The sequence below is a fragment of the Rhyacophila brunnea genome, unplaced genomic scaffold (assembly GCF_057557595.1).
Source record: "Rhyacophila brunnea isolate RB1 unplaced genomic scaffold, BYU_Rbru_1.0 scaffold_5, whole genome shotgun sequence".
Lineage (NCBI taxonomy): Eukaryota > Metazoa > Arthropoda > Insecta > Trichoptera > Rhyacophilidae > Rhyacophila > Rhyacophila brunnea.
In genome coordinates, this window is record NW_028233170.1 from 8,524,276 (window position 1) to 8,552,086 (window position 27,811).

Here is a 27,811-nt window from a genome sequence, read left to right on the forward strand (position 1 = left end):
GTAGACGCAGGATTAATTCACATCAGCACTCGAAATGGAAGATTTTACGAACCGAAGCACTCGATAATTTTCCTAAAATATTTACATATTTATGTATTATTATATAATATTATGTAAGTATATGTATAATATAGAAATATACCTGTAAAGCTCAGACCATCAAATGGAGGAACTGTCTTTAAACTTGTGGCATGCAAGATTACGGTATAATGCTTTCTGCGCCACAGACGCAAATCGAAGTTTACATCATGTCATAAATATAATTTTTTTACTATGATTCTGACAAGTTTGGTATTTTATTACTTTTTGATAATTCACATATCTACCGGAATGCAATATTTAATTTTTCCACAAGACGGAGCGGAGCGATAAGTGCTCTGGTGCGTTCTGGTCGATGTCGAGCACTGATTCTCATGTTAACACTAAACTAGAATCTCTCTCTGACCATGTCCGATCCTAATAAGATCATATGGGCCTCCACAGAGTGGAGATTTGTATTCACAGATTTTGTTTTATGAGAAATGGATGTCAGCCACTTGCTCAACCTATTAGGTTCATACTCTAACTTATACACAAATTGAAAAACAATTTGTGTACTTGTCAGACCTAAACTAGAATAGGGTTGCAAAAATATGTACTTTTTTTTACTGGCTGTAAATTAAAATACATTCTTAACCATCCCCATTCACATAGTGAAATTATCCCTTTTCTTAGTGCAAACTATCACTTTGAAAATGAAAATTATTTTTATTAATTTGTTGGTATTTTTATTTCCTTTATAGAATATCAAAAGATAATAGAGCACATTAAAATAAAAGCTCAAAGCGTATTTACATGGTATGACAAATACAGAGTTTACATTAAAACAAACAAAGCCTCGTACAAAACTCCCACGATACAACTATATTCAGACCATCGCACTGAATTGTGAATTAAGATGATATTGCCAGTTATTTATTGATCATCTTCGAATTCCATGCGGTAACTTGTTCGAAATACTTAGATGAAGATTTTTGATTCCATATTTTGTTCAAAATATTAACATTTATTTCAATATTCAACAATCATAATTTTGAATAGTTAACCACATTGCATTCAATGTATGAGCGATAATTAGCACTACCATTGAAGATTACAGTTGCCTGAATGGAGCTTGAATGTCGTCATACATAATTTGAGTAACTTATGTCCTCAACCACTTGGAAATATCAGATATCCGGGAGGCTAACCAAATAAAGCAAGCAATCACACGGGAGATATTTGTATGAGACGCTGTTTATTTTTCCCATCATGCTGGTCATTGGACTCGGTGTGTTTAACATTTTTGTCAATGGCAAAATTGTTTGTACAGTGCAAAATTTTCCGTGAATTGTGGTACACCGTGTAAAATACGTTTAGAGCAATTGGCTCGATACAGAGTATATTATAAGAAAAGAAATTTTAAACTCAAATTAAATTATAAATAATTATCCTTTTTCTTATTTGGTTTGAACGACTTTATCATCAAGCTTGTCAGTATGTAATATAATCATTTAATTAAATTTCATTATATGACCAAACTTTATTTCTATTTTGGTCAAAACATAACATCTGCACAAAATGGTGTACAAAATGGTAAATTTAAAGTATTGGCATTTTTGTAGCTAATGTAATATAAAATAATTTATATAACAGAGTTGTTTAGTTGCTTTAAAAATTGAGTGCAGGACTGAACCAAGATTGCAGAATTTCTGTTACATATTTATTTATTAATTTCTTATGAAAAAAGCTCATTTTGAGAGTTTATAATATATAAAAAATATACTTTCACAGTAGTCATTTTTATAGGTAATATAAATTTGAAAAGTTGTGCTCAAATATTATTTATTTGCAATTGTGAATATCACTGGTGAATGAAATATTTTAAATAATGTTTATAAAATTACAAACTATTCAATGCCAAGCGTTATAAAAATAAATCTATTCCTTTTCTAAGCTTTTAGGCATTTTCCTCTATTCTACTGTTCAGAATCATTTTCGTAAACAATAAAAACGCTTGTTTGAAATTTATTATCTGTTATGTGTTAAAAAACCATTCATAAGATCAATGTTTTTTTTAAATTAAATTAATATAAATTACATTAAAACTATAAAATGGTTTACTTAGGTACTAATTAAAATCAGATTTTCAACGAACGCACGTTTTTACACTGCATGTTAATTTAATCAGAAAATATATTAAATGTTATCCTTCGTATTTTGGTTCTAGATTCATCCTGGATCCCAGGATCGCTTGCAATATTTGAGTATGAGCGGCAGATGAAATTATTTTTGAAAATGATTCTGTTCTAGAATAGATAGTTTTAACAATATAGTTAAATTAGCAATGGTGACACACTTACTTAAAAAATATTTTGTGAGATTTTGCTTCAACGTAGGATAAGTTGATGTGTTCTGATAAATAGAATATTCAAGCATTGAACAGCAAAATTATGTTACATTTCAAGGTATATATTAAAAGTGAGAAAGTGTTTCTGGATACTTCTCAACAGTCTGGCTTTGGCATGTCACAAGCCAAGGCAAAGAGCTCATTGCTTATTTTCTGACAGAAAATATATTTTTAAGTTAAAGGCATATTTACACAAAATGTTCAATCAAACTGCCAATGTGCATAAAAATATAACCTAATATTTCATGATTTATTAATGTCACTCGTTTCTTTCATACAATATTATATAATTAAATTTGTTGTACAAAAATTACCTACATATAAATATGTAGTAAGCGTTTTTATGTTTTACTATAAAATGACAAACGTCTGCTATAAAATAGAAAGAATCTTCCTTTATTTAATCCATTAATATTTCCTGAATATTTTAATTCCAAAAAACTTACATGCCATATAAGTATTTCGATAAATCAAATAAGTATTGCTAAAATAGTTTGGCATTTAGGCTTTACAGTAATTAGCCAATCTGTGAAAGATATATTTAAAAAAAAAAAAAAAAAAATACCCTTAGCAATATTAAAATTATTCTATGACAAAAACGATTTAAATCGATAATATTCAGGATTGTTTGTAGAAATGGGCCTAAGTGCCTAAAAGTGAAATATTGTTATTTTGCTATATCCATTAAATTTTATGTTCATAGTGTAGAAAAGAAAATGTGAGTCAAAAACCAAAATAAGTTCTACTTTTCTTTGAAAAAGGTAGAAATGGGTATAATATGTTTTTTTTATTTACTTCTCTTCCCTTATGTCTGTTATCAGACGTCAACAATGAGTTTGACCATTTTCTCCCTGTCCATCGGTGCTCTAATTAGGGGTGGAGTGTTGAACTCAAACCAATCTATGATGTTTTTGAACCAGGACATTCATTGAATAATAAATTTGGCACTTACACCCATTTCTACAAACTCTCCTCAACTATTAATGACGTTTTATTGATTTTATATAAATTTTAGTGGTTTCCTTTTTACAAAAATGGTTTTGAAATCATAGAAATATTGATATTATAAAGAATTTAAGCAAAAAACGCTACTAGGCATAATTATTACAACGATTTATTAAATTTCCCCATTAGGATTAAGATAAAAATACATTTATATAAAAATTTAGATGTGGCGCATTTTAGCTGTCAAAATAGGTACTACAATTTCCCACTGTCAGTCGAGTATAAATTTGTAAAGGTAGTTTAAGGCATTTTACAGTTCAATAAGAAATTTAATACACCAATAGTCATTTGCATGTACTTAAAGCCATCGCAACCAAACAATACACATCGCATTCCAGCAATAATTAAATATATGATGAGGTAAATGGTGCCGTCACATGGATTTATGTTGATAATTTAATCATCATTTTGTTCAGCTCTTTTAGAGTTGAAGGCCATATTATATAAATATGCTTGTCTAAAATTATTAGAAAAATCACCAATTAGGGTTTGTCCATTAAATATTTTGTACACAACATAGTACAAAATATTTCAAATATAAATGTAGGTACACTAAACTCTTTATAAATTACTATCATTAATTAACCGAACTGTTCCATAAACAAAATATTATGACTAATAGTGAAAAGTGAAATTGAGTTAAAACACCTAAAATTATTTGAAAACAAAAGACTTAATTAATTAATTGAAACTGTTTTCCTCATTTTAATATAAAATATTTTAGTGCTGTCAGGTTTGGCACATAGTGCCTTTTATATAAAACACATTTTACTTAGGTCTTTTTATTTTCTTTAGTCACAATTTTTTTTTGTGGCTATTCTTTATGACTCATCCAAAGGGTGATGTCAGTGGTATAAAGAACTGTATTTATAGTTTAATATTTGATATCTTGTCAGCTAGTGCTTTATTTAATTCAGGTATTCATTTATCTTCATTTTTCTTTTTGTTCTCAAAAAGTTAAACTTTTGTTTTATTTTTAACAGATTTCTCAATCAAAAATGATTGGGAGCCGTTGTCAGTAAACAGTGACAGGCCATAGGAGATGTGTAGAATAAAAAAAAATTAGATATATTCAGTGATGTCCCATAAGGGGTAGGCAGGTCATGCGTTGTTTTGGGCGGCAAATGAATGAATGAATACGACCATTAAAACTTTTGAAAGCAGTAGCGGTTTTCATGAGCGGACGATGCGGTTGCTTATTTAGAAAGTATCTGACATTTTAATTTTTTTAATCACAAGGGGGCCTCCAAACTTGTCAGCGCCTCAGACCTCCAAATTCATAGAACCACCGCTGTTTGGGAGTAGGTTTCGTGAAAATACTGTAATCCTCAGTAGGATGTATTTTTTTTAATTTAACTAAGTATGTTGCATTTATCTGTTAAAGATTTTAAAAATCGGTATTTATGCATCTAACAATTTCGCATACAATTTGAGAGTAATAATGAAAAGGAATGCCATTCTAAGTCTGCCTAAGGGCGGCACTTTGTCTGGGGACGTCACTGGCTATACCCTAATTAAAATTTTGAAAACCCATGTTTTTTGTGAAACATGGAAGACATTTTTTTTAATATAGGACCTTAGATCGATTAAAATTACTTCTTTATTATTTTTTAACTTTTAATGAATATTTTCTTGACTGGCCTTGCCGGATCTTACGTTAAAGCGTTCCTCGCGACTCCAGCGCCTTGGAGAACGGTCCTTATTTTACGGACAACCCTCGTAATTTCCTCTTTTGAAAAGGACCGGGATCTCCCTGAAGATAAAAATGCTGTATTCAATTTTATAATGAGTTTAATGCACCTACCATATCATCTGAATTGAACTTTTTTGTTACACATCACAAAAAACAACTGTTTTTTCCACTGTCCATTATCACTCCTCACAAATCCAGTAACGCAGTTAATCGTCTGATCACCGGGTCGCACGAAACTCACGAAGTCTTCTGGGCCCATTTGAAGTCGTCGGCTCTGGGCTTGCATCCTGTCGCGTATTCGATGGCTACCTCCAGGGAGGGCCAGAAGTATAGCTTCTCCAGTGGCCAGTTGAGCCAGCCGGTGGTGATGCAGAAGTACGTTTCGTGGGGAGCGACGTGGTGGATGCGGTGATGGCGCCGCGGCAGTATTATGCGGTGCTCTTGCAGCCAGACGACCCACGGAGGCAGGCCGAAGTATGTGTGCGACCATTTGTGGATCTGGAAGGATTAAGTAATACTTTTCTTTAAATTGTTGTTTTCCAAATACGTACTCCTACTGTATCACACAGGCGAGGTTGTTATCTATCTATTAAAATAATGATGAATGCTCTGTAGCTTAAATTGAAATACTTACATAGTTATAAGAAAAATACTTCAAAATAATCACTTAATCAAGATTTTATTCTTCTAGCCTTTTTATTGAAAAAACTTTCATGTTACCATATTGACTGTGTTAAGAAAAAGGACGTAACCCTCGATTTTTCTAAAAGTGCTTTTATTAGATATTAACAATGTATACAACTAAATACACGTTCTGTAAAAAGGAAATAAACCGCAAATGCCCAATTATTATCTAAATTCAGGTTTTAATTAAGTTTTAATTTAAGGAAAAAAGCATTTACCCTCAGTTTTAATGAATTTTCGGTAATAACTTCTTTAATTATTATTAGATCGAGAAGATATTACACCAAATCATCAATCATCATGCACCCAATGTCTGTGCCTATTTTTTTTTAAATATTGAACCAAAATCATTCAAAAAACGTTTTTTGCCCCTCCTGTAAAATTTGTTCTCTGTGAGGGTTACGCCCTTTTTCCTAAACACGGTCGATATTTGTGTTATAACAAGTAATTAAAATAGATAAATGAAAAACAATATTATTTTGTAATGCATATTCCACGGTAACAAAAAGTTATTTTTTAATATTATAGTTTTGTCAATATCTTTAACTGAAACTAGGGCTTCGAACCGGAACTGAACCAAAAACCAGAAAAACCGTTATTTTTTTCGGAACGAAAACTGGAACCGAACTGAAAAAATAACGGTTCGAAGCCTTGGTAGAAACATGTCAAAAATGTTCTTGGATAATTGGGTCGAATTTTCCCATAGTTAGGTAGGTATATGATTCTACACCACAAGTCTTTTTCTTTCTTCTTCTTTTTCGGCCATATCCGCCCCTTAGTTGAAGCATATGGACACCACGCGGCGCCTCCAAGAAGCCCCGTCGCTCGCCAGTCTTCTTGCTTCCTTCCAGGTCAAAACAGCATCCCGTACCTCGTGTTTTAAATTATTATAAACTATTTGATAAAATTTAACTATGAAATCCTATCGTTTCATTATTCTTTGTTTTTTTCGTGCAACGGTCGAATTCACCTGGGGCCAAATTTAATATTAACTATGCGCGAGCCTCATTTGGGCCCAATCAGTTCAGTAACCATAAGAACTTGCCTCCTCATATTATAATGTTACGTGTTTTGTGAGAACCTGGCAGCAGATTCATCATTGGGTACTGCACCAAATACAGTTTTTAAAATCTTACTCAAATCCCCCTTTCTGTATTTTAAATTAGTGTATTTAACTGTAAAACAATTGAGTGATAAATGGTAAAATCCTACGTACAAAAAATATCCACTTTTGCGTTTGAAGTCTTTGTTTGTGGCTCTATGTCTCATGGAAGGTAATCCGGAGGATTGAGGTAGCTGGTAGGTTATTTATACCACTTGATTCGTTATGGGTGCATACATTTAAAAAAATACTGCGTAGACGAGTGCTTATAAGAAAACATGTGGATAATGGCTTAACATTAAATAGGTACCTATCGACTCCTGTTATTGGTTATTGGTGTCGTAATCTACCTGATTAGTCATCGCCACAAAGATGGAGCAGAGGAACCAGTAGCAGGACCACTGGAACTGGGCCTGGATGATATCCTCGGAGGCCGTCAGGAACTGCCACGTCATCCGTGCCAGGAATGGAATCGTCACGGCGAAGTTATCGCCATTGGTCTCGATGAAGTCGTGCCTCGTGATCGACGTCGGGTCAATGTGGTGCTCTCGGAACGGCCGCAGGAAATTCTGGAAACAATAATTATTAGAACTTATCGAAGACTTTCACAAAAAATGGAGGGAGGGTCAGAATGTTTAATAACGATTTGTTGGCTCGTAAAAGTTCCGTCACGTTTCATGTAATTATTCTGATATCACTTTCGCGAATTTAATTAATTTATGTTTTCCTTGTCGTATTATCAATAAAATGATAGATACCTACTTGGTGTTTTAGGTTGGTATCAGTGGCGCACCCAGAAATTATTATTGGGGGGGGGCCCAAGGAGGAGAATGTAAATTAGTCCCATAGGCTCATTTTCTTCTTCATATAAATATTTTTACATATTTTCACAATACATGGCGATATATATAACTAGTTGAAAATGTCCCTCTGAGGCGGACGAAACAGGTCCTAATCTATTTAATAAAAGTGGAATAAGTACTAAAAAAAATGCGTTTTATTAAATTAAAACAACAATACAATATTTATTCCGAATTCCACCGAAAAAATGTTCTTTTGATTTACACCACCACCGTAGTGGGTGTAGTCGTTCTTTTCGCAGAATGTTTATCGCAGAATTTTCGTTTTTTAATATTGAGGTTCCAACATATTAATTGAAAATGGACAAAAAAAGTATTATTGCATTTAAATTATACACAACCTACTCAATACAACACAGCCTTATATCTCGTTTATCGGTCTTTTGTCTATTGCACTCGGTGTACCTACACCATGGCCCCCACATCCTGAAACGGACCCTCAGGCTAGGGCAGTGGTCGGCAAACTGCGGCTCTTTGGCCCCTTGAGTGCGGCTCTGCTACAGATGCTCTCTGTCATATTTGACATGGCTACAAAGAAGGAGCAAAGAAAATGGAAGAGGATAACCGTAAATGTAATGTTGAAGAGACCGAGACTTCGCGTTTATTCAAAACTTAAATGCTTCCCGACCTGTATTTATGTGTCGGGAAAAATTGGCGCATTCAAATTTAGAGAGATACTACAACTAAAAACTCGTAATTTTGTGCTAAATATTCTGTCGATGATGCAAGGAAGAAAGCAGCTGAGGAGAAGAGTCAAGAAAAATAAAGTTCTGTATTTAATTAGGTACTGAATAAAATCTTTCAACAATGTTAATATTGCAAGTTTCGTGGTTAGTAAAAAGATTTCCAAGAGAGGAAATCAAGAGTAAATTGAGAAATCGATTTATTGATGAGAACCTGGAATCTTTAAATGGAACCTGGAAGCTTAAAATTAAATCAACAACATACGAACCTGACTTACCCAAACTTTACAAGGAGATGCAAGGCCATTATTCACATTGAGTATGTCAGTCATTGTCATGATTCAATTTTATGGATACCTTACTTACAATTTAATTTTTATTAATAAATAAGATCATTATTACGTATGATATTCAGTTTTATTCAGTGTACCTACCTATAAGTTAATTAGGAATTTAACTAAAGTTTATTAAGTAAATTAGCAGTGTACCTACTTACTACGTACGTATATAATTTAAGTTTAAGAAATTTGGCTCTCAAAAGAAATCTCAACCGTTGTACTGTTGATATTTGGCTTTATTGACTAATGAGTTTGCCGACCACTGGGCTAGGGTATTTGACGGGCCCCCTACCCACCGCTTAGATTAAAGACAGTGTGAAACACTACATTAATGTTTTTCAAATTGTGTTTTAGTTCAAATTGAGGGTACTTATACAGTGAATTATTGGCGATTTGCAATACATCTACTTTAATAATGGAGCTGTCGAGTATCGACACATAATAATCAGAAAATATATTGGACATTTATATAAATTAAAATGTTCATAGTCATGAAGTATAATAGCGCCGCAGGCGATTTTTTTACTATTAAAGCTAATTTATGATGTGTGTTTATCTCACTTATCTGGTCAACCCGACACGCCGGGCCCTCCACAGCATTAATAATTTAGTTGCTAGGACCCCAGACCCCCTAGCAACCAATAATAGTGGATTGGATTACGGATTTCTTCCGAAATAACTTTTCATACAAAACAGAATCAACTGAAAATGAATTCAATTGTACTTAAAGATGGCTAAAAGTATTAAAAAAATATATGCATTGGCATCGTGTTCTGATATATTCTAAAAGTTAGTTAAAAATCGATTGCAAGATTTTTACTGGATAAACAACCACCGGACAAATAAGAAAACCACCTAATAAAAACGTTGTAAAAGTGCACACAAATCATATCATAATAATATGATGTTACACCAGCTATAAAATGTAATAATCTACTCTCAATATAGATACAATACAATATTCTATTATGGCATTTTCGGTTGGTCTCAAACTATCGATCCCTTGCACGTAGACAAGCACGTGACAAACCTGCCGGAATTTCAGGACCCATCGTCAAGTCAGGATGCATAGTACGTAATCCTATAAAGGTAAAGCACTTATTCAACGACTTTATATGAAGAAATATGGTAGCGAATACCTACATTACAGTTTGAATTTAGATTTCTCGAATGACTCGAATATTTTAAAATTTAAAAAAATACAGGCAAGTCGATATACATTAGGTAGGTATAATATTATTGTGATTTAGAAATTTACATTTGATACGCTGTAATGTAATTTGGATGGCTTTTTCATATTTCCCACTGCGATAAAACGCGCCCAAATAACCAAGATGTATCGGAATCGACAAAAATGACAATTGGACACAGTTATGCAGAAAGTAGCCAGTCCAGAAAAAATAAAAAAAGAGACATGATATAGATCAGATGCGAGAAGGTTTTCTCTACGTTCTGCTGAAAATAGCCAAGTCGCAAACAAATTATTCATGAAATAAAATACTATTTACAATTTTACATTTCACATTTTACATACATTTTTAATATCATGTTGTTGCTAAAGTGCCATTATCTCAGCTCGACATTATTGTGGGCTGGCTACATTCTGCACAACTACGTTCAATTTAATTACAGAGTTTTACGCATCATTGTCATTTGCGATTCCATGCTGGTTATTTTAACGCCAGCGGAAAACCCGAATGTGAAAACATATTTTAAGCTCGGCTAGTAATAGCACGGTTTAAGGCGAATGCTCTACCTAACAGAGAGAGGCACCTAGCGGAACAATACGACGCTTGCAATATGAGACATTAATTAATAAATAATATATATCTTTTCAATGTTTTCAGATACATATTTATTAATTAAAACGGTCTAAATTGTAAATTATCAAAAAAGTCTCAAATTGAAAGCTTCGTATTTTTCCGCTAGTAGGTAGAGAATTCGCTTTAAAGGAGTAGAAAGACGCAATATAATTAATTAATTAGTAAATTATTTTTAATTCACGGGTTCTGAACTTGATTGCTGTTTCACACTGTCATGATGAAGTACTAAGAGAAGAAAGAGTAAGTGATCGTGATCATGAAAACACATGTGTTAAAATCGCGCGTGTCGATCAGGCTCATAAGCCAAAAAAAAAACACTTGTCGAATTGTTAATCAATTTTTTTCTATGAGGCCGTCCATAAGTGACGTCACGCCCCAGGGGGGTCTGATAAAATTTGATGATTTGTGACGATGGGGGAGGGGGGTCAGAGAAAATGTGACGTCACAAAGTAAACAATAATCATAAAAGGATCTGAAAACATAATATTGGAGATCGGGGATTTAAGTACTTATAAATATTTAAAAAAAAAAACATTTTAACATTTGGGGGGGGGGGGGGGGTAAAGATACCCAAAATAGTATGACGTCGTAATATGTTACGTCGTAGTACCTATATTATGATTTCGTTCGAAAAAATCACCTCATGTGACATAAGGGCGGTACGGTAAAGTATACGTTATTGATGTCCAAAGAAAATGTTAATGGTACTAATTTAGCAATGTGATGTTTGTTTTTTGTGCGTTGAGCAATGTCTCGTAAACCCCTCGCAAATTCCACACCTCGCCATGCTGCGTTCTTTGGTTACTCTGCCTTAAAAACGAAATTGGTAATTTATTTAAGTAGGTACATATTTACTACATTTTTACCATCAACGAAGAGAGTTAAAATTTAATCCCTTTGGAATTTTATCAGATTGGACGTCAATTAATTAATAGACCAGCCCACGCCCTACAAGATGGTGGCTAAATGATAAGTCGCGAAGAGCTAACCCGAATGTGTATTACTTCAATAACAATATACTCTACCTGAAAGCCAAGGTATCGCATGTCCAAAAATAACCCTATTGGGAAAACGCAATTTAAGATTTCTCAGTCGCTTGATGTCCATAGGCTTTCGGCTATTTGGTGACGTTCCTAAGAGCGGTTTCACACTGAAGAATCAAGTAGATACTCAATTTATGTATGACAAATAGGTACATAGTTTACATCATATTTACATTAAAACAAATGGAGCCTTTCACACGGAGATACCCGTTCTTACTAAATAAACGCCGTATCCGTCATACATATACTGGATACGTGAATCCTGTGTGTGAAACCGCTCTTAGAAACGTCAGACATGGCCCGTAAAAGGGGGGCTTACAGAGCTTCAGCGTGACGGGTATACTACTTAATGATAAATAATATTTAAAATATATAGTTGTACCTACAATACAATTTGATGTGATATAATGATTGATATACCTAACTACCTACATGATAAATGACGTGTAGGTATCAGAATAATAAAAATGGCTATTTATCCAATATCGAATGGTCGAATGCTACTTGGTTGGGTCGCGACCAAATGGTTCATAATATTTGAGGAACACTACTGTAGAACATCACACCGCCCTTAACCCGCTTCAGGATGTGAGGGCCACGACTTTAGGCCTATGTTATTCATATACTCAAAAGATGAGTTGGCTCTGAAAGATAATATCATACTTTAGGTACAAATTCTGTACAAACAGTGATGTTCTTAGCAAAATACCGCCGCTAGGCAGCGCCAAAATGCCGACCCATTTTTATACAGTATTTTTATCATCCTTCCGTGACTAAAATATTATCTAAGAAATGTGTTTATGTACCTACATTACTAACACTGACAACTTCCAAAACTCGCGAGTGACTGGATTGATTTGGATACATTTTAAATTACGTAAGTATGTACCTACGTCCTATGATTCGCAAATCCGCACGTGTCATTGCTGGTGATCAAGGACGTGACGTCCAAGGACAACAGAAATAAGCTAGATATCGCGAACCCGACAAAAAAAATACAGCCTTGTGAAACCTTGTATGTTAATTAATACATTTTGTTTCTAACCAGTGAGCTGATTTTTTTAATGGAAATATATTTCCGTTATTACTAAGTTTATGTAGCTATTTCTATATATACTTAATGATTATCCTAGATTTGCCGCCTTTCGAGTACCTGCCGCCCTCAAGCAACGTTCAATCTGCCTACCCCCACGGGACGTCACTGTGTACAAAACTCATTTTCTGAAAAAATCGTACATACGACACATTGGATCTGAGCTACAGAAGCATTCGACCACGCCTCAAGAGCTTGTTACGAATTATTGAGAAGAGACAATATAATAAAACAGAGGCAGTGGCATACCTAATTCAGTAAATAGTGTGTACCTATTAGAAGGTGGAAACAAAATGTAGACACCTGCTATTACTCGCCTGAAAACTCTAGTAGATACTAAGCCAATCATCAAGACCACAGAACAGATTGACACATATAATTCCGATAGGCTATATTCAATACACAACATTTTGACGCAGGGTTTTGAACGTGTGAGTGTCCTATGAAAATGAACCACGCATTATGGAAGTGCAATAGTATGTATAATACACCAATATTAAATGAGCGTCAATGCACGTATCCTTGACACGTGTTTAAGTTTCTCCCATACTCTTCCGCACTCGAGATCGGTTGCCTGCAATGACATTAATATGGACGAAGTATCTGGGAAAAAAATGACACTCACGTTTTTGTCGGGTCTGCCGAATGGCATAATCTGTTCTAACGCCATTACAATAAAGGTGATATTGCTATAAATTCCCGATGCTTTTTGTTGGGTCTGCCGAATGGTTCGGTTCGAACGAGTTCGCTCAAACTAACATTGATACTAGAAACACTGTTCTAACGCCATTACAATAAAGGTGATATTGCTATAAATTCCCGATGCGTGATATCGCATAATGGATATTGCGTGACGTCTACCTATGCACGTGCGAATGTTGCTATGAGTGAATTTACTTGCTAGCTACTGTACTGAGTGCGTCGTCCATTAATAATGTCATTGGTTGCCTGCTACTCCTTACCCGTTAGGTATTTCAGTTTACATTATTTCTGAGTTCCCTGATCAGTTCATGGTTACTGTGCATATTCATATACCAGGATACAGTCCATTAACATTAGGAACGTGGCGGTCCGAGGTTTGGAGCCCCTTGCAAAAAAAGTTTTGCCTACGCAATAAAAAAAATATACCATTATAATATAAATATCTATCTTTCCGAGAGTATTTAAATGTTTTTGATTGCTTTTATAGACTCAAGATTCTGAAATATATGCATCTTTTGAATAATTAAAGATAGTAATAATTTGATAATATTTGTAAGTATTTACTGAAATCCATGTATATTCGTATTATAATATATATACCTATTAATATATAAAAATCAACTTATTTCTGTTTGATTTTCTATTCCTACTTGGCCTCAACTGACATCTACATAATATTATTGTATTATATATATTCGACCTTAAGCGTAGGGTGTTCAACCAATGTGTGCTACCCGTGCTCACGTATGGCTGCGAGACGTGGACCCTCAACACGAGAGATGTCCAAAGGCTAAGAGTCACACAGCGAGGCATGTAGAGGTGTATGTTGGGCATCACGCGAAAGGACCGTAAGAGAAACGAATGGGTTAGGAAGCAGACAAGAGTACGCGATGTAATAGACGGTGCCAAACAGCTGAAATGGAGATGGGCGGGGCAAATTGCCGAAAGGACGGCTGCTGGACAAATGCCGTCATCCAGTGGTACCCAAGGGGCACGAAACGGCCACAGGGTCGCCCTAAAAGCCGCTGGATTGACGAAGTGGTAAAGTTCGGCGGAAATACGTGGCAGCGAACGACACAGGACCGAGAGAGTTGGAGAAAGCTTGGGGAGGCCTTCATCCAGCAGTGGATTGACCCCGGCTGATGATGATATATATTCGACCATGTCCGATCCCAATAAGATCATATGGGCCTCCACAGAGTAGAGGTTTGACAATCACTGCTGACCTGTTAATTAATATTTAATTACCACATTTAAATATCATGTTAACTATATCTAATGGCCAACTTACGCAAACGCACCTGTCGCGGTGTTAGCACTAAATGAGTTATTAACTCATTTTTAACAGATTTTGTTTTTACGAGAAATGGATGTCAGCCACTTGATCAACCCATTAGGTCCATACTCTGACTCATACACAAATTGAAAAACAATATGTGTACTTACTTGACCCAGGATTCGAACCTGGGACCCACGACGTGATAGGCCGACGCTTAAACCGCGCGGCCATCGTGGCCATACTACAAAGATGATACAAAGTTTGTTTGTTCAAATTATCTTTCCTGCCAATTCCAATTTCGAATTTACACGACAGATAAAGTTTGCATATTTTGGATTCGGTTTAAATTTCTTTTGTTTGACTTGGCTGTCAGAATTATTTTCATTTTTCAACATTGAAGAATGTAATTATTATTATTTTGTCTATCAATGAAGTGACATCATTCACAATAATAATCTTAGGTTCTATACCTTGTTAATATTTATGTTGTATGGTTTTATTAACTGATCTGACGAATGGATAAGAGATAAATTTATAAAGGGAAGGACGCTAGAAAATGCACGAAAGAAAACAATTGACTACCCACCACTAATGTGGAGCTTTCCATAATGATGTCATGGCCAACCCCTTTTTATGGTGTAATATTAGGAGCAGAAAATTACACGTCATTTATCACCGAAATAAATTTATTATCCACATCAAGGTTAAACTTGAATTAATCTGACACAATAATTTAAACATTAAAAACTGTCTATAATTTTAAGTGTTTTCATGTTTGTAAATATAACAGTTTTTCCGCGTCTAAATAAATGCAGCATATTTTTAATTTCATATATTTTTTTAAATCGGACTAATACAGTAAGAAAATTTATGGGTAAACATGTATTGTCCTGTAGTTGGCAAGATCGCGTGCATGAATCAAACAAGTTTGGAAGATTCTGAATTTTAATGTACAAGTAAGATCTGCGCCTGCGCAGTAGAACAATAATGGCGAACCTGCCGGTAAAAAAACGAACAACTCATTTTGATGTTAACCGATTTTCAATACGTCCTGTCAAATAGTACTATAAAATGACAACATCGCGTCTCGCTCACTTAACGGCTCGTCTTAGGTAAGCGCGATCGGCGGCGCGTTGAGCGGTGCGCAACTCAAACGTATAAACATATAACCAAAAATGATCCTGTCTACGAACATTTTCACACACGGTTATACTATATAATATATATTATTTACTTACGAAAGTTAAATTAAAAATACTATTGCCTATTTGCATTTTTATTGAAGCATTTTTTTTTCAGAATTTGTTAGGTAACTATAAAATTATTATAATGATAATGGATATTTTTGAAGCGTTAAAGTGGGGTATGGCACAAATGGTTGGAAAACACTGGGGCATGACATCATAATAAATATGTAGGTAAATAAATAAATATGTTTTTGTAAAAATACGGTATTGTTTTAATTATTTAATTTTCAATGCTTCGATCGATTTAGTAGTAGGTACATTATAAATAACTAATAACTGCATACAATAACGATGTTTATCTTATGATTAATAATATCTGCATAATTAGTCGTATATTATTTATTATTCCGCACATCTACGCCGTAGGCGTTCTACGCTTGGCTCTACGCCGAGAAAATCTGAACAATACAGTAACAAGGATACTAGATACATACAGAGCACATGAATTACTGTGTTAGTGTTGAGTATGGTGCACTTCGTATATTAATATGAAATTGTCATTGAGTAATTTGGCGAATTTTCTTGACTGACTTTTAATAATATTATAAATATTCCATATAATATACATATTTCCGGTAGTCGAGAGACAGAATGTACAGTTCTGAAGAATTAGTTCTGAACCTGGCGTCTAAGATCTAGCAAAATGACATATTCGTATGCCGTCAGTTAGAATCGAGAGCGGCTGTTGGGCACGGGGTTCCTCCCCCTTGAAGATAAACAGTCATATCATTTATACGAGGGAAAATTTCAATGAAGTAAATCAGCATTTAGGAGATTTTTGTGATTCCAATACCTCAACCACATCACTACTTCGTCTAAAGATGCGGGATAAAGCTTATCCTTGTGACACCGATGGACCTCTGTGTAAAAACGTTGTCGTACCCCCTGAACTCGCATCTCACTCTACCTGAGGGTGTGGGACATGGCCCTCATAAGGGGGGGGGGGGGGGCTGACAGAGCTCTAGCCTTGGGGTCCGTACTTAGGAGGGGCCCAGCGTGGGATGTCGACTAGTTAAGTGAAACAAACACCACAAGTTTTCTTTAATAGTAAAAGAAAGTAGCCTGCGGTGCTATTTGACGAGTGCGATTTTATTTTATAATTACTTTTAGTGTGTTTCTTTACTATATATCCAATATGACCAAGAGTCGCATTCTACTTGGCTATCACATAAGAGGGTCGCGATCAGTGCCGACAATTCAAGGAGATTTGGGAAACACTGCTGTAGAACATTACACTGGCCGTAACCTTAGCGATAGGTTGGGGGGCCCTCTTCAGGATGTGGGGGAGAACCCCTGATTTATTAGAATACAAACTACTGCACAGATACTGTATCTACAATGTAAGAGAGATAAAAGTAAGAGAAGCGCAACCAACGTTATACAAATAGGTGTACTCAAGCTCAATAGCTTAAAACGAAAAGGCCACAAAATAAATCAAATGAAACCTGTTTTTTTAGTTTTTCTGAGTAGTCAATTAAAACTTTACCAATTAGTCTGATTCGAGGTCTTTTTTAGGTCTTTTGAGGGCCCAATTAGATTTTTTTCAATCACAACTCAATGCGAAATAAGTTTCTTGCCTACTATATGACATTTTTTCTTTGAGAATCGGACGTAGACGTGATTTTCTCGTGTCAATCTATACGCAATATTATTTCTTTGGGTAGTGAGTACTACTCTAATATTATAGAACTATCACAAATATAATATATAATTCACGATCTGAAGCGTGCGTTGTTTTCAAAAATTAAAAAGTATTTTATAAATTTTATTATGTCTTACCAGACCCACTATAACCTCGGCCCCTAAGCAATTGCATATTTTTCCTAGGCCACAATCTGGCCCTGTGTAAATTGACTAGGTATATGATGATACTGTATTACCAAAATATTTTTTTTTTATAGCATATTATGAAACTTTTCATCATTATAAAAGGTTATTATAGATAATTATATAGTAATTTCAGTCACTGCCTGATTACCGGTAGAAGTTTGAGTCAAATTCAAACACGCACACTAATAAACATAATACTGTTACGCACACAGCTTTTCTAAGTTTGACATGTTATTTACGTTTTTCATTGTAGTACGTTGATGCTGTGTATTTTTTAAATCACACCGATCAACTGCATGAATTCATTAAACCGGATGTACAATTCAAAATGTTCGCCTCAGTGCCGCGCGATTTTTGAAAATTTGAATAATTCTGGGAATTCGTCAGGGGGATTTTATATTGGAACATCTTAACCTTGAAATTGTGCAGATTGCGATTTTTTCTACTGTAGACGAATTACATAGGGTAAATAGGGTAAAAATAGGGTAAAAAAACTGATAATTTATATTAGTGTCAACACTGGCGGCTCCCTCTATAGGTCATTCGGTCATTGACCTGCCAAAATAAATACCTAAAAGTGCGGCCACACCGGCAACAAGTCGCGCGACAACTCGTTAAATTTTACGATAATTATCATAATTGCTTAAGAAATTTTACGATAATTATCATGCTTATCGTAAAATTTAACGAGTTGTCGCGCGACTTGTTTTCGGTGTGGACCCGGCATTACAATCGACATAATAATATTAATAATATGTGCAATGTCATATATAATAATATTAATAATAATCGGTGGATTTGAAATTATAGGGCGCGCGATATTGTGTCAACCCAGTCTATTGGGCTTTTTTTGTTTGGGCGATAATTCCCCGAACAAAAATATTGTGTTCGCCGGCAGTCTGAAAATTGACCCAAATTGAATATTTTTATAAAATTTTCTCTCTCGTTTCTCATACATAAGACAGAGATCGATATAACACAAAATACGAGATCGAAGCTTGTAACGGTGCGTGAATTACTGTAATATCGGCAATGCCCGAGTGTGAGACAAAAGATTTTTTCACCTAATTAAATGAAACAGAATGATAACACTGACTAGATAATTGGTCTCAAGACGCAACTGTGTATGCGGTTCGGATTCGTTGACAGGTTTTGACGAATGCCTTTGGTTATTTTAATAATATATAAGGAGTTTTTGGTGATTTATAACATTTTTGTGAAGCAGTTAGTACGCACGCAGTAGCAATTGAAGTCTGTGATACAATTATAATGGAAATGGAAGCACGATTTGCATCCAACGATCATCTCATTATATCCGATTTGTTCAATAAAGAAAATTACACTGATTTTAAAAATAATTTTCCCACACGTCAAGTAAATTTGGTAAAACTGTTAGAAGAAATAAACATAATCAAGTTAAAAAATGAATTATTGGTGTTTTATCAACGAGATGATTTGCATGGCGCTATTAGTGCAGTTTCTCTTCTACATTTTTTACTCAGCAATAATTTCAACGAAACATTTTCCGAGTCGATCAAAGTTCTCCAATTTATTTGCGTCATACCAATGACAACAGTTGAAAGTGAAAGATGTTTTTCCACTCTCAAAAGAATAAAAACCTTTCTACGCAATATGGCCAGGATAGACTGACCGCTCTTGCAATGCTCAGTATTGAAAAAAAATATGTGGGAAAAATAGACAATTTTTATAATCGTGTGATTGATGATTTTTCAAAAAGCAAAGAAAGAAAAGTGGACCTGATTTACAAAAAATTATAATGCGTTGTGTGCAATTTCGGTTAACGATGGGTTGGCGTTATGAAAAACGGACATTTTTTGAAGGGTTAGTGACCTATAACAATTTCTAGCACTTATTCTATAATGTATAAAAAGTCAATTTGCAATACGTCTTTTCAGTATACAACGAAAAGGCAAATTAAAATAATATATTCAAAATTGACCTGCTAGGTTTTTCCGGATTAAGCCGCCAATGAGTGTCAACATAACGAAGCTCGATTCGATATACCCAATTAAAACGGTTTGTCACCACTTTACTATCTTTGTAAGATTATAATGGTGATTTTTATTCAGGTCTCAAGTTGGTTACACTTCATTATTAATTTACATGAGATTATAGTCTGTGTGTTATTATATTTTGGAGATTAGAAATATTTTAATCGGTAGGTATTATTCACCCTTGGATCTTCAGTTAATATATCAAACCATAGTGATGTAATATTTTGATATATTAAGTATAGTATTGATTATTTCTAATAAACCGTTGTTTTTAAACTATGCAGGTATTAGTTGAGTGCCGCATATTCATCGTCCCCCGTTGAAGCATATGATGCACCTCCAAGAATCCTGACCACTCTCTAATATGCTCGCTTCTTTCTATACCATTCATCAGTATCTGATAGCCTGAAGCTCAGTCACTCTGTAGCGACAGAAGTTTCAAATGAAATGAAAAATTGCGTTGCTCAATTAATAATGTTATTGCATTGGTAAGAGTCTTCGAAAGTTACAGTTTATTTCAAATAACGATTGAAAATACGGTAATTTTAGCATGCCATAATAGAGCACAATGGGCACAATCAGTACAGATTTATTATATTATATTATTATTTTTATATATAAATACTCTATTTGTAGTTTTATTGGATCTTTATTTTTTTGTAAACCAAAGAATCATTATTTTAAAATTAAGCCGATGTTATTTTAAATTAAATAAAATAATTACAAGATAAAAAGAACTTTTTATATACAACGTTTTTAATTTTCTGTTGAATCATATAAACTTGACTTGACTAGCTTAAACGATCAAAAAAATTTGTACTTAATAGAAATAATTATGAAATGTCATTTTGACATGTCATATTGGTTTCCATAGTAACGCACGTATATATTAATAATTTAGTTGCTAGGACCCCAGACCCCTAGCAACCAATAATGGTGTCGAAATAACTTTTAATACAAAACAGAATTAAATGAATTCAATTCTACTTAAAGATGGCTAAAAGTATTAAAAAATGCATTGGCATCGTGTTCTGATATATTCTAAAAGTTGAAAATGTCTAGCTAGTCGGGAAGTTAGTTAAAATCGATTGCAAGATTTGTACCGGACAAAGATCCACCGGACAAAGAACCACCAGACAAATAAGAATACGAGCTAAGAAAACCGTTGTAAATAGATTAGACTATTTAAAAATCACTCTAATACATTCGAGAGCGTTTAATAAACTGTGTTTAATACTAAAAATAATCATAAAATAATATGTAAACCATGTAATATGAAGCAAACTTCAATTGACGTACATTATATGACACGAGACGAATAATTGATCAATAAGAATATTTAAAAATTTACAATATCAGTACCAATATTGTAAAGCAGCATTCTTCGCATTCTTCGCATTCTATCGTTAGATCTCTCTTCCTGTTGGGCTATATCCGCATCGGGTGATTTTCTTAAATTCCAGTAGCTTGGTAAAATAGGTACATAACTTATTATTTCAATCAATATGTATCTAGATCCACATTGAGATAAGGGTTATTGTAATGTTCAACATTCCCTTCTTGATAACCTCACAACCTCATAGGGGTAGATATAAATGCTTACAACCTCCCGAAAACAAGCAACCTTGCCTCGCAAATTTATATTATGATCCATAGAATTATCTGACCGGAGAGGGAAATTTTGTTGTTGGTTGAACTACCTACCCTTTACCTACCATTGGTATGAAACCAAAAAACATACCATGAGATTTTTTTTAGGCCATCCTTATCTCAAAGAAGTTTCGCGATATAAAATTAAGGGTTCGAAAGGGTTGTTAGTTTTTGTAAAATATCATTCTATAGACAAGATCACACTTATATTTTTTAGGGCGACCCTGTGGCCGTTTCGTGCCCCTTGGGTACCATTGGATGACGCCATTTGTCCAGCGGCCAGCCTTTCGGCGAGCAATGTGCCCCACCCATCTCCATTTAAGCTGTTTGGCAACGTATATTACATCGCGTACTCCTGTCTGCTTCCTAACCCATTCGTTTCTCTTACGGTCCTTTCGCGTGATGCCCGACATACACCTCTCCATGCCTCGCTGTGCGACTCTTAGACTTTGGACATCTTTCGTGTTGAGGGTCCACGTCTCGCAGCCATGTGTGAGCACGGGCAGCACACATTGGTTGAACACCGTACGCTTAAGACATAATGGTAGGTCATTCTTGAAGATATTATTCAGACGTCCGAAAGCACTCCATCCCAGCTTTGTTCTGCGAGCAATTTCAACGTGCATGCTTCCGTCTATGGGCACTTGCTGTCCAAGATAGACGTAGCTGCTGACTTGCTCGAGTTGGGTGCCATTAATACAGATAATCGCAAGGTCCGAAAAGCAGTTTCTCATCACTTTTGTCTTTGAGACATTAATCTTTAGGCCGACCGTTTGACTGACATCTGCGAGTTCTTGCATTCTACCTTGGAGGTCCTTCGGGTCTTGTGAGAATATAACAATATCATCTGCAAAGCGCAGGTGACTGAGGTGCTCCCCATTAATTGGAACACATTTTTCCTCCCAAGTTTCCTGAATAAATCCTCAAGAGTAGCGGTGAATAGTTTAGGTGAAATGGTTTCACCTTGCCGGACACCTTTGTTGATGGGGAATTTACACGACCGTTTGTGGAGTTTCACGCATGCTGTGGCATCACTGTATATAATTGTATTAAATAATTACTGTAACTGTAAATTACTGTAACTGCATTAAATAATTATTAATATTATTAAATGTCCACCAATGTCACGATAATTTTTATAATTACATATACGTGAAGATGTAGATAAGTGACACTCAGGCATGCTTTCACATTCGTATGTCCGTATTGTTAAAATTATGCAGCAAAATTTGTTGCCATATTTTCTGGATCATAAACTCCGATTAACAAACATTTCGTGTTTTCTAAAATTACATATCTTGCCGACATGTTCACAAAATTTAATAAACTGTGTTTGTCACTGGAAAGAATACGTTAACATTGTTAATGCGAGAGATAACATAATATCTTATAAATTGCAATTTTGGATCACAGCCGTGGAGCAAAATAATATTTCTCCGTTTCCAACACTCACGGTTTTCTTTGCAGACTAAATTGACAGGTGGCGCTTTTTTATTCTGTGATACGCTAAAATATATAATATGGGCTTCCGTATTGTTATACAAAATATAAACTGGTTCCGTGACTAAAATTAATTATAATAAGTAAAATGAATCAATAAGAGATATGTTATATAATAATATATACCACATATATATATCTAATATATAAAAATTAATATTTGTGTGTTTGTGTGTTTGTGTGTTTGTTTGTTCGTATTTAATGCGCAGCCATACCGTTCATCCGATTGCGATAAAACTTTGTAAACTTATTGCTTGCACTTGCGGGAAGAGTATAGGCTATACTAATATATAAAAATGAATGTCTGTCTGTCTGTATGTCTGTCTGTCTGTGTGTCTGTCCCGTATGCGTTCCTATACCATTCATCCGATTGCAATGAAATTTTGGTAAGTGGTTGTATGCATACCCATAAAGGTTTCTGAATTAGAAAAATCATCATCTTCTTCTTCTTCTTCATTATATTTTCTTTTATTCGTATGGTTCCTATACCATTCATCCGATTGCAATGAAATTTTGGTAAGTGGTTGTATGCACACCCATAAAGGTTTCTGAATTAGAAAAATCATCATCTTCTTCTTCTTCTTCTTCATTCTATCTTCTTTTATTCGTATGGTTCCTATACCATTCATCCGATTGCAATGAAATTTTGGCAAGTGGTTGTATGCACACCCATGAAGGTTTCTAAATTAGAAAAATCATCATCTTCTTCTTCTTCTTCATTCTATCTTCTTTTATTCGTATGGTCCCTATACCATTCATCCGATTGCGATGAAACCTTCATCAGTCGTTGTGGTAACACCCGCAATGGTTTTTGAATTAGTACAACCATCTTCTTCTTCTTCTTCTTCTATTCTATATTCTTCTATTCGTATGCGTTCCTATTCCATTCATCCGATTGCAATAAAATTTTCGTCAGTAATTGTGCCAACACCCGCAAAGGTTTCTGAATTAGTACAACTATCTTCTTCTTCTTCTTCTTCTTCATTCTATCTTCTTTTATTCGTATGGTCCCTATACTATTCATCCGATTGCAATGAAACCTTCATCAGTTGTTGTGGTAACACCCGCAATGGTTTTTTAATTAGTACAACCATCTTCTTCTTCTTCTTCTTCTTCTTCTTCTATTCTATATTCTTCTATTCGTATGCGTTTCCATTCCATTCATCCGATTGTAATAAAATTTTCGTTAGTAATTAATAGTAAAATGACCAGTTGTTGTGCGCAAGCCCGCGAAGGTTTTTAAGTTAGTACAACCATCTTCTTCTTCTTCTATTCGTATGCGTTCCTATACCATTAATCCGATTGCAATGAAACTTTGGTGAGTTGTCATGCGCATGCCCACGAAGGTTTCTGAATTAGAAAATCATCTTCTTCTACTATTCGTATGCGTTCCTATACCATTCATCCGATTGCGATGAAACTTTTGTCAGTTGTGTGCGGTTTCTAAATTATTATTATATAACATACAAAGTTAGTTGTTTGTTTGTTCCATCCAATTTTGATTTTTTTTTTACTACATATTTATAACATTAATAACGTTTTCATATTTTGGATTCGATTTTAATTTAGTGTTCTTATGTTTGACCTTTACTCCTATTATAATTATTTTCATATTGCCATATTGTATTACACAGATATTTTAATATTAAAGAAATAATTACCTCTTATTATTTTTCAAATATCTAAGATAAATATAACCACGAAGCGACCCCGTGCGAAGCCGGGTACTTCAGCTAGTATATATATATTTTTAAATACGTATTTATGTATTCTGTATATGAGCAATATGTAGAGCCAACATTTATACAAAGTCATTGAACTGTAGGTTACTTTACTGTAGGTACTTTGACTAAAATTCTTACATTCATGGATTTGTATTATTAAATTGAAAATCAATATGACTGTAGTCCCGTAAAATTCTCATATTATTATTAACTATAACGTAAATGAAAAGAAATATTCAATCAAAAGAGATATTCATTTAGAACTCATATTGAATAATGATCAGGATAACAGTTAAGAAATAAAACGCCGTCTAAAATAATCCAGAATGGTACTATTTATTAAAATGAGGCAACTATACTGAATTTTGACCTCTATTTCGTTCCGCGAATATACCTTCAACCGCTGGACAAAATACAGTCATAATATAATGGTACCCAAAGACCACTAAACGACCACAGGGACGTCCTAAAACCCTCTGGATCGACAAAATCATAAAGTTGTGTGAATCGAGAAGAGTGGAAAGAGCAGTGGATCGACTCCAATGACTATGCCCAAGTTATCATGCTAAGCGATTAATTCTTCCGAGTATAGACATATTATGCTTTAAATATTGTAAATAGACAAGATAAGCAACGACATTCTATTAAAGTGACACGCAATGCATGGTCAAACATAGAATCGTCTACATGGGAGAACTCTATAACAAAGAGGTCCAGCCACGAGACGAATCTGAACGTACTCGTATGTTTCATTGCGACTTTGGTCATTGCCAGAGTTTGTTGAGGAGACGGTACTTAATGAAGAACATTGATCTACATTTGTTCATGGTACCTTATTCCTAAATTTACATTATATTTATAAAAAAAATATCATAAAATAAAAGTGTCACCTTGCCAATTAGGGGCAGATCGACAGCGCCCCAGGTATCGGCCGCCCAATGAACGAGACCAGACGTAAAGTCGGCCGTAAGGATGCCGCACAGAGCTGCGGCGGCGACGCCGGAAGCCACCTCCAGTCGGAAGTGCTTCATCAGGAACCACCCATTCACCACCATCAATGTCAAACATATGCTTACACAGACGCATTCTTGGATTCTTTTTCCTGTAAAATAAATAAAATACTTAGTACAAAAGTAGTAGATATAATACTACGCACGTATTTTTTTATATTTTTGATACAATAATTAATATCTTGAATTGCTATGCTGCCTAGAAAAAATACTATAGCTGTCTTTGGGGTCGTTACAAGAATGTACACAATAATTTATGTTTAATATAATAGGACATACCTACCTAATTATTGTTAAAATTGACTGAGTTATGTGAAATTAATAATGATTCTAATAAACATACACTAATGAAATAATAGTGTTTTACATCAATAATAAGATACTGCAGGGATTCCTAAACTATGTTTTAACGTAAATTAATAGGTTTAACCAGATGAGTACCTCGGTGTGTTAAAACAAGCCATTATTGTTTTACTTTCATTAGCTAGGATTATATTATTCGTTCGTAAACAGGCTCGATGCCACACCAGATAAAAGAATTCAACTTTCTAATATTGTGCCTGATATCAAGAAGATTTGCAATTCATGGACCCAAAATCATCGAAGTCACTAAGAACTTCATTCATTATAGTTTTATATGGTATGTTTTAAAAATAATTAAGTACTTATAAATAATTAGTGTGTTTTCACATTTTTTTAGATTTTTTGATAATGTACTTACTTACTCTACAAAATAATGAAGGAGTTCTGTTCAAATTTCAGGATTTGCGAAGTGTTCTATCGCAGGAAAAGTTTGGGAAATCCTATACAGTATACTGTATATACTTAGAGTATTTAGATAATCTATGCAAGTATAAGTACGTTCACGGTGACTATCACGCCGCGGGTCTCAGGTTCGAATTCTAGGTCTGGCAAGTATTGTAAATATTGTTTTTCAATTTGTGTGTGAGTTAGGGTATGGACCTAATAGGTTGAGCAAGTGGCTGACATCCATTTCTCGTAAAAAACAAAATCTGTTAATACAAACCTCTACTCTGTGGATGCCCATATGATCCTATTCGGATCGGACATGGTCGAAGAAAGGAGAAGATGCAAGTATATCATTTTCCTCTAATTTATATATTATATACATATATATTTTTTTTTTGACCACGTCCGATCTCAATAGAAATATAATATAGGCCTCCAAAGAGTGGAGGTTTGTATTAAAAAATTTTTTTTGCTTTTAACGAGGAATGGGTTTTTAACAAGCCACTTGCTCAACCTATTATGTCCGTACTCTGACTCCGAACAAAAATTGAAAAATAATATGTGTATTTTCCAAACCCAGGATTCGTACTTAGGACGCCGTATTATAAGTCGAAGCTTAAGCCGATCGGACATCGTGGGCGTCAAATATACTTACGTATTTTTAAAAAAGTTTTGAAAGGAAATGACCGGATGATAAAATTGATAGAATACATAATATATAACACGATTTTCCTTTATCATCTATACATATACAACCATTCGGAAGTATACTATGTCACCAAACATAAGAAACGCTTTTTTGTGTACTGATTTGGATTCATATTGTAACTTATAATATTCTTATTTTGTACGATAATTTATGAAAAAGATGTTGCCGGAAATCTTCTACTTAAATGATAAAATATTTTCCAACATTTAATATTAACCAACTCACAGACATAAGACAAAATATGTAAGAATATTCTACAATTCGGCACGTATCTTGAAGATTATTTCCACAAATAGTATCTAGCCATTTATGTTTAGAGTAATATGATTTATTAGGTCGTATTCTTATTTGTCCGGTGGTTCTTTGTCCGGTACAAATCTTGCAATCGATTTTTAACTAACTTCCCGACTAGCTAGACATTTTAAACTTTTAGAATATATCAGAACACGATGCCAATGCATTTTTTTAACTTTTAGCCATCTTTAAGTAGAATTGACTTCATTTTCAGTTAATACTGTTTTGTATGAAAAGTTATTTCGACACCACTATTGGTTGCTAGGGGTCTGGGGTCCTAGCAACCAAATTATTAATATATACGTGCGTTACTATGGAAATCAATATGACATGTCAAAATGACATTTCA

At 34.3% G+C, this 27,811-nt stretch overlaps 1 protein-coding gene across 1 annotated transcript in view; it reads right to left on the minus strand.

Moving 5' to 3' along the window:
• Nucleotides 1-3,221: 3,221 nt before the first annotated feature.
• Nucleotides 3,222-27,811, minus strand: part of Kua (Plasmanylethanolamine desaturase Kua) — a 100,130-nt gene continuing 75,540 nt past the window's right edge. The window contains exons 2-4 of the mRNA XM_085956150.1: nucleotides 25,590-25,801; nucleotides 7,263-7,481; nucleotides 3,222-5,624 (exon numbers count right to left, since the gene is read on the minus strand). Of these exons, the coding sequence (XP_085812276.1) occupies nucleotides 5,364-5,624; nucleotides 7,263-7,481; nucleotides 25,590-25,801 (692 nt within the window). The 3' untranslated portion in view covers nucleotides 3,222-5,363. The remainder of the gene's footprint in view (nucleotides 5,625-7,262; nucleotides 7,482-25,589; nucleotides 25,802-27,811) is intronic.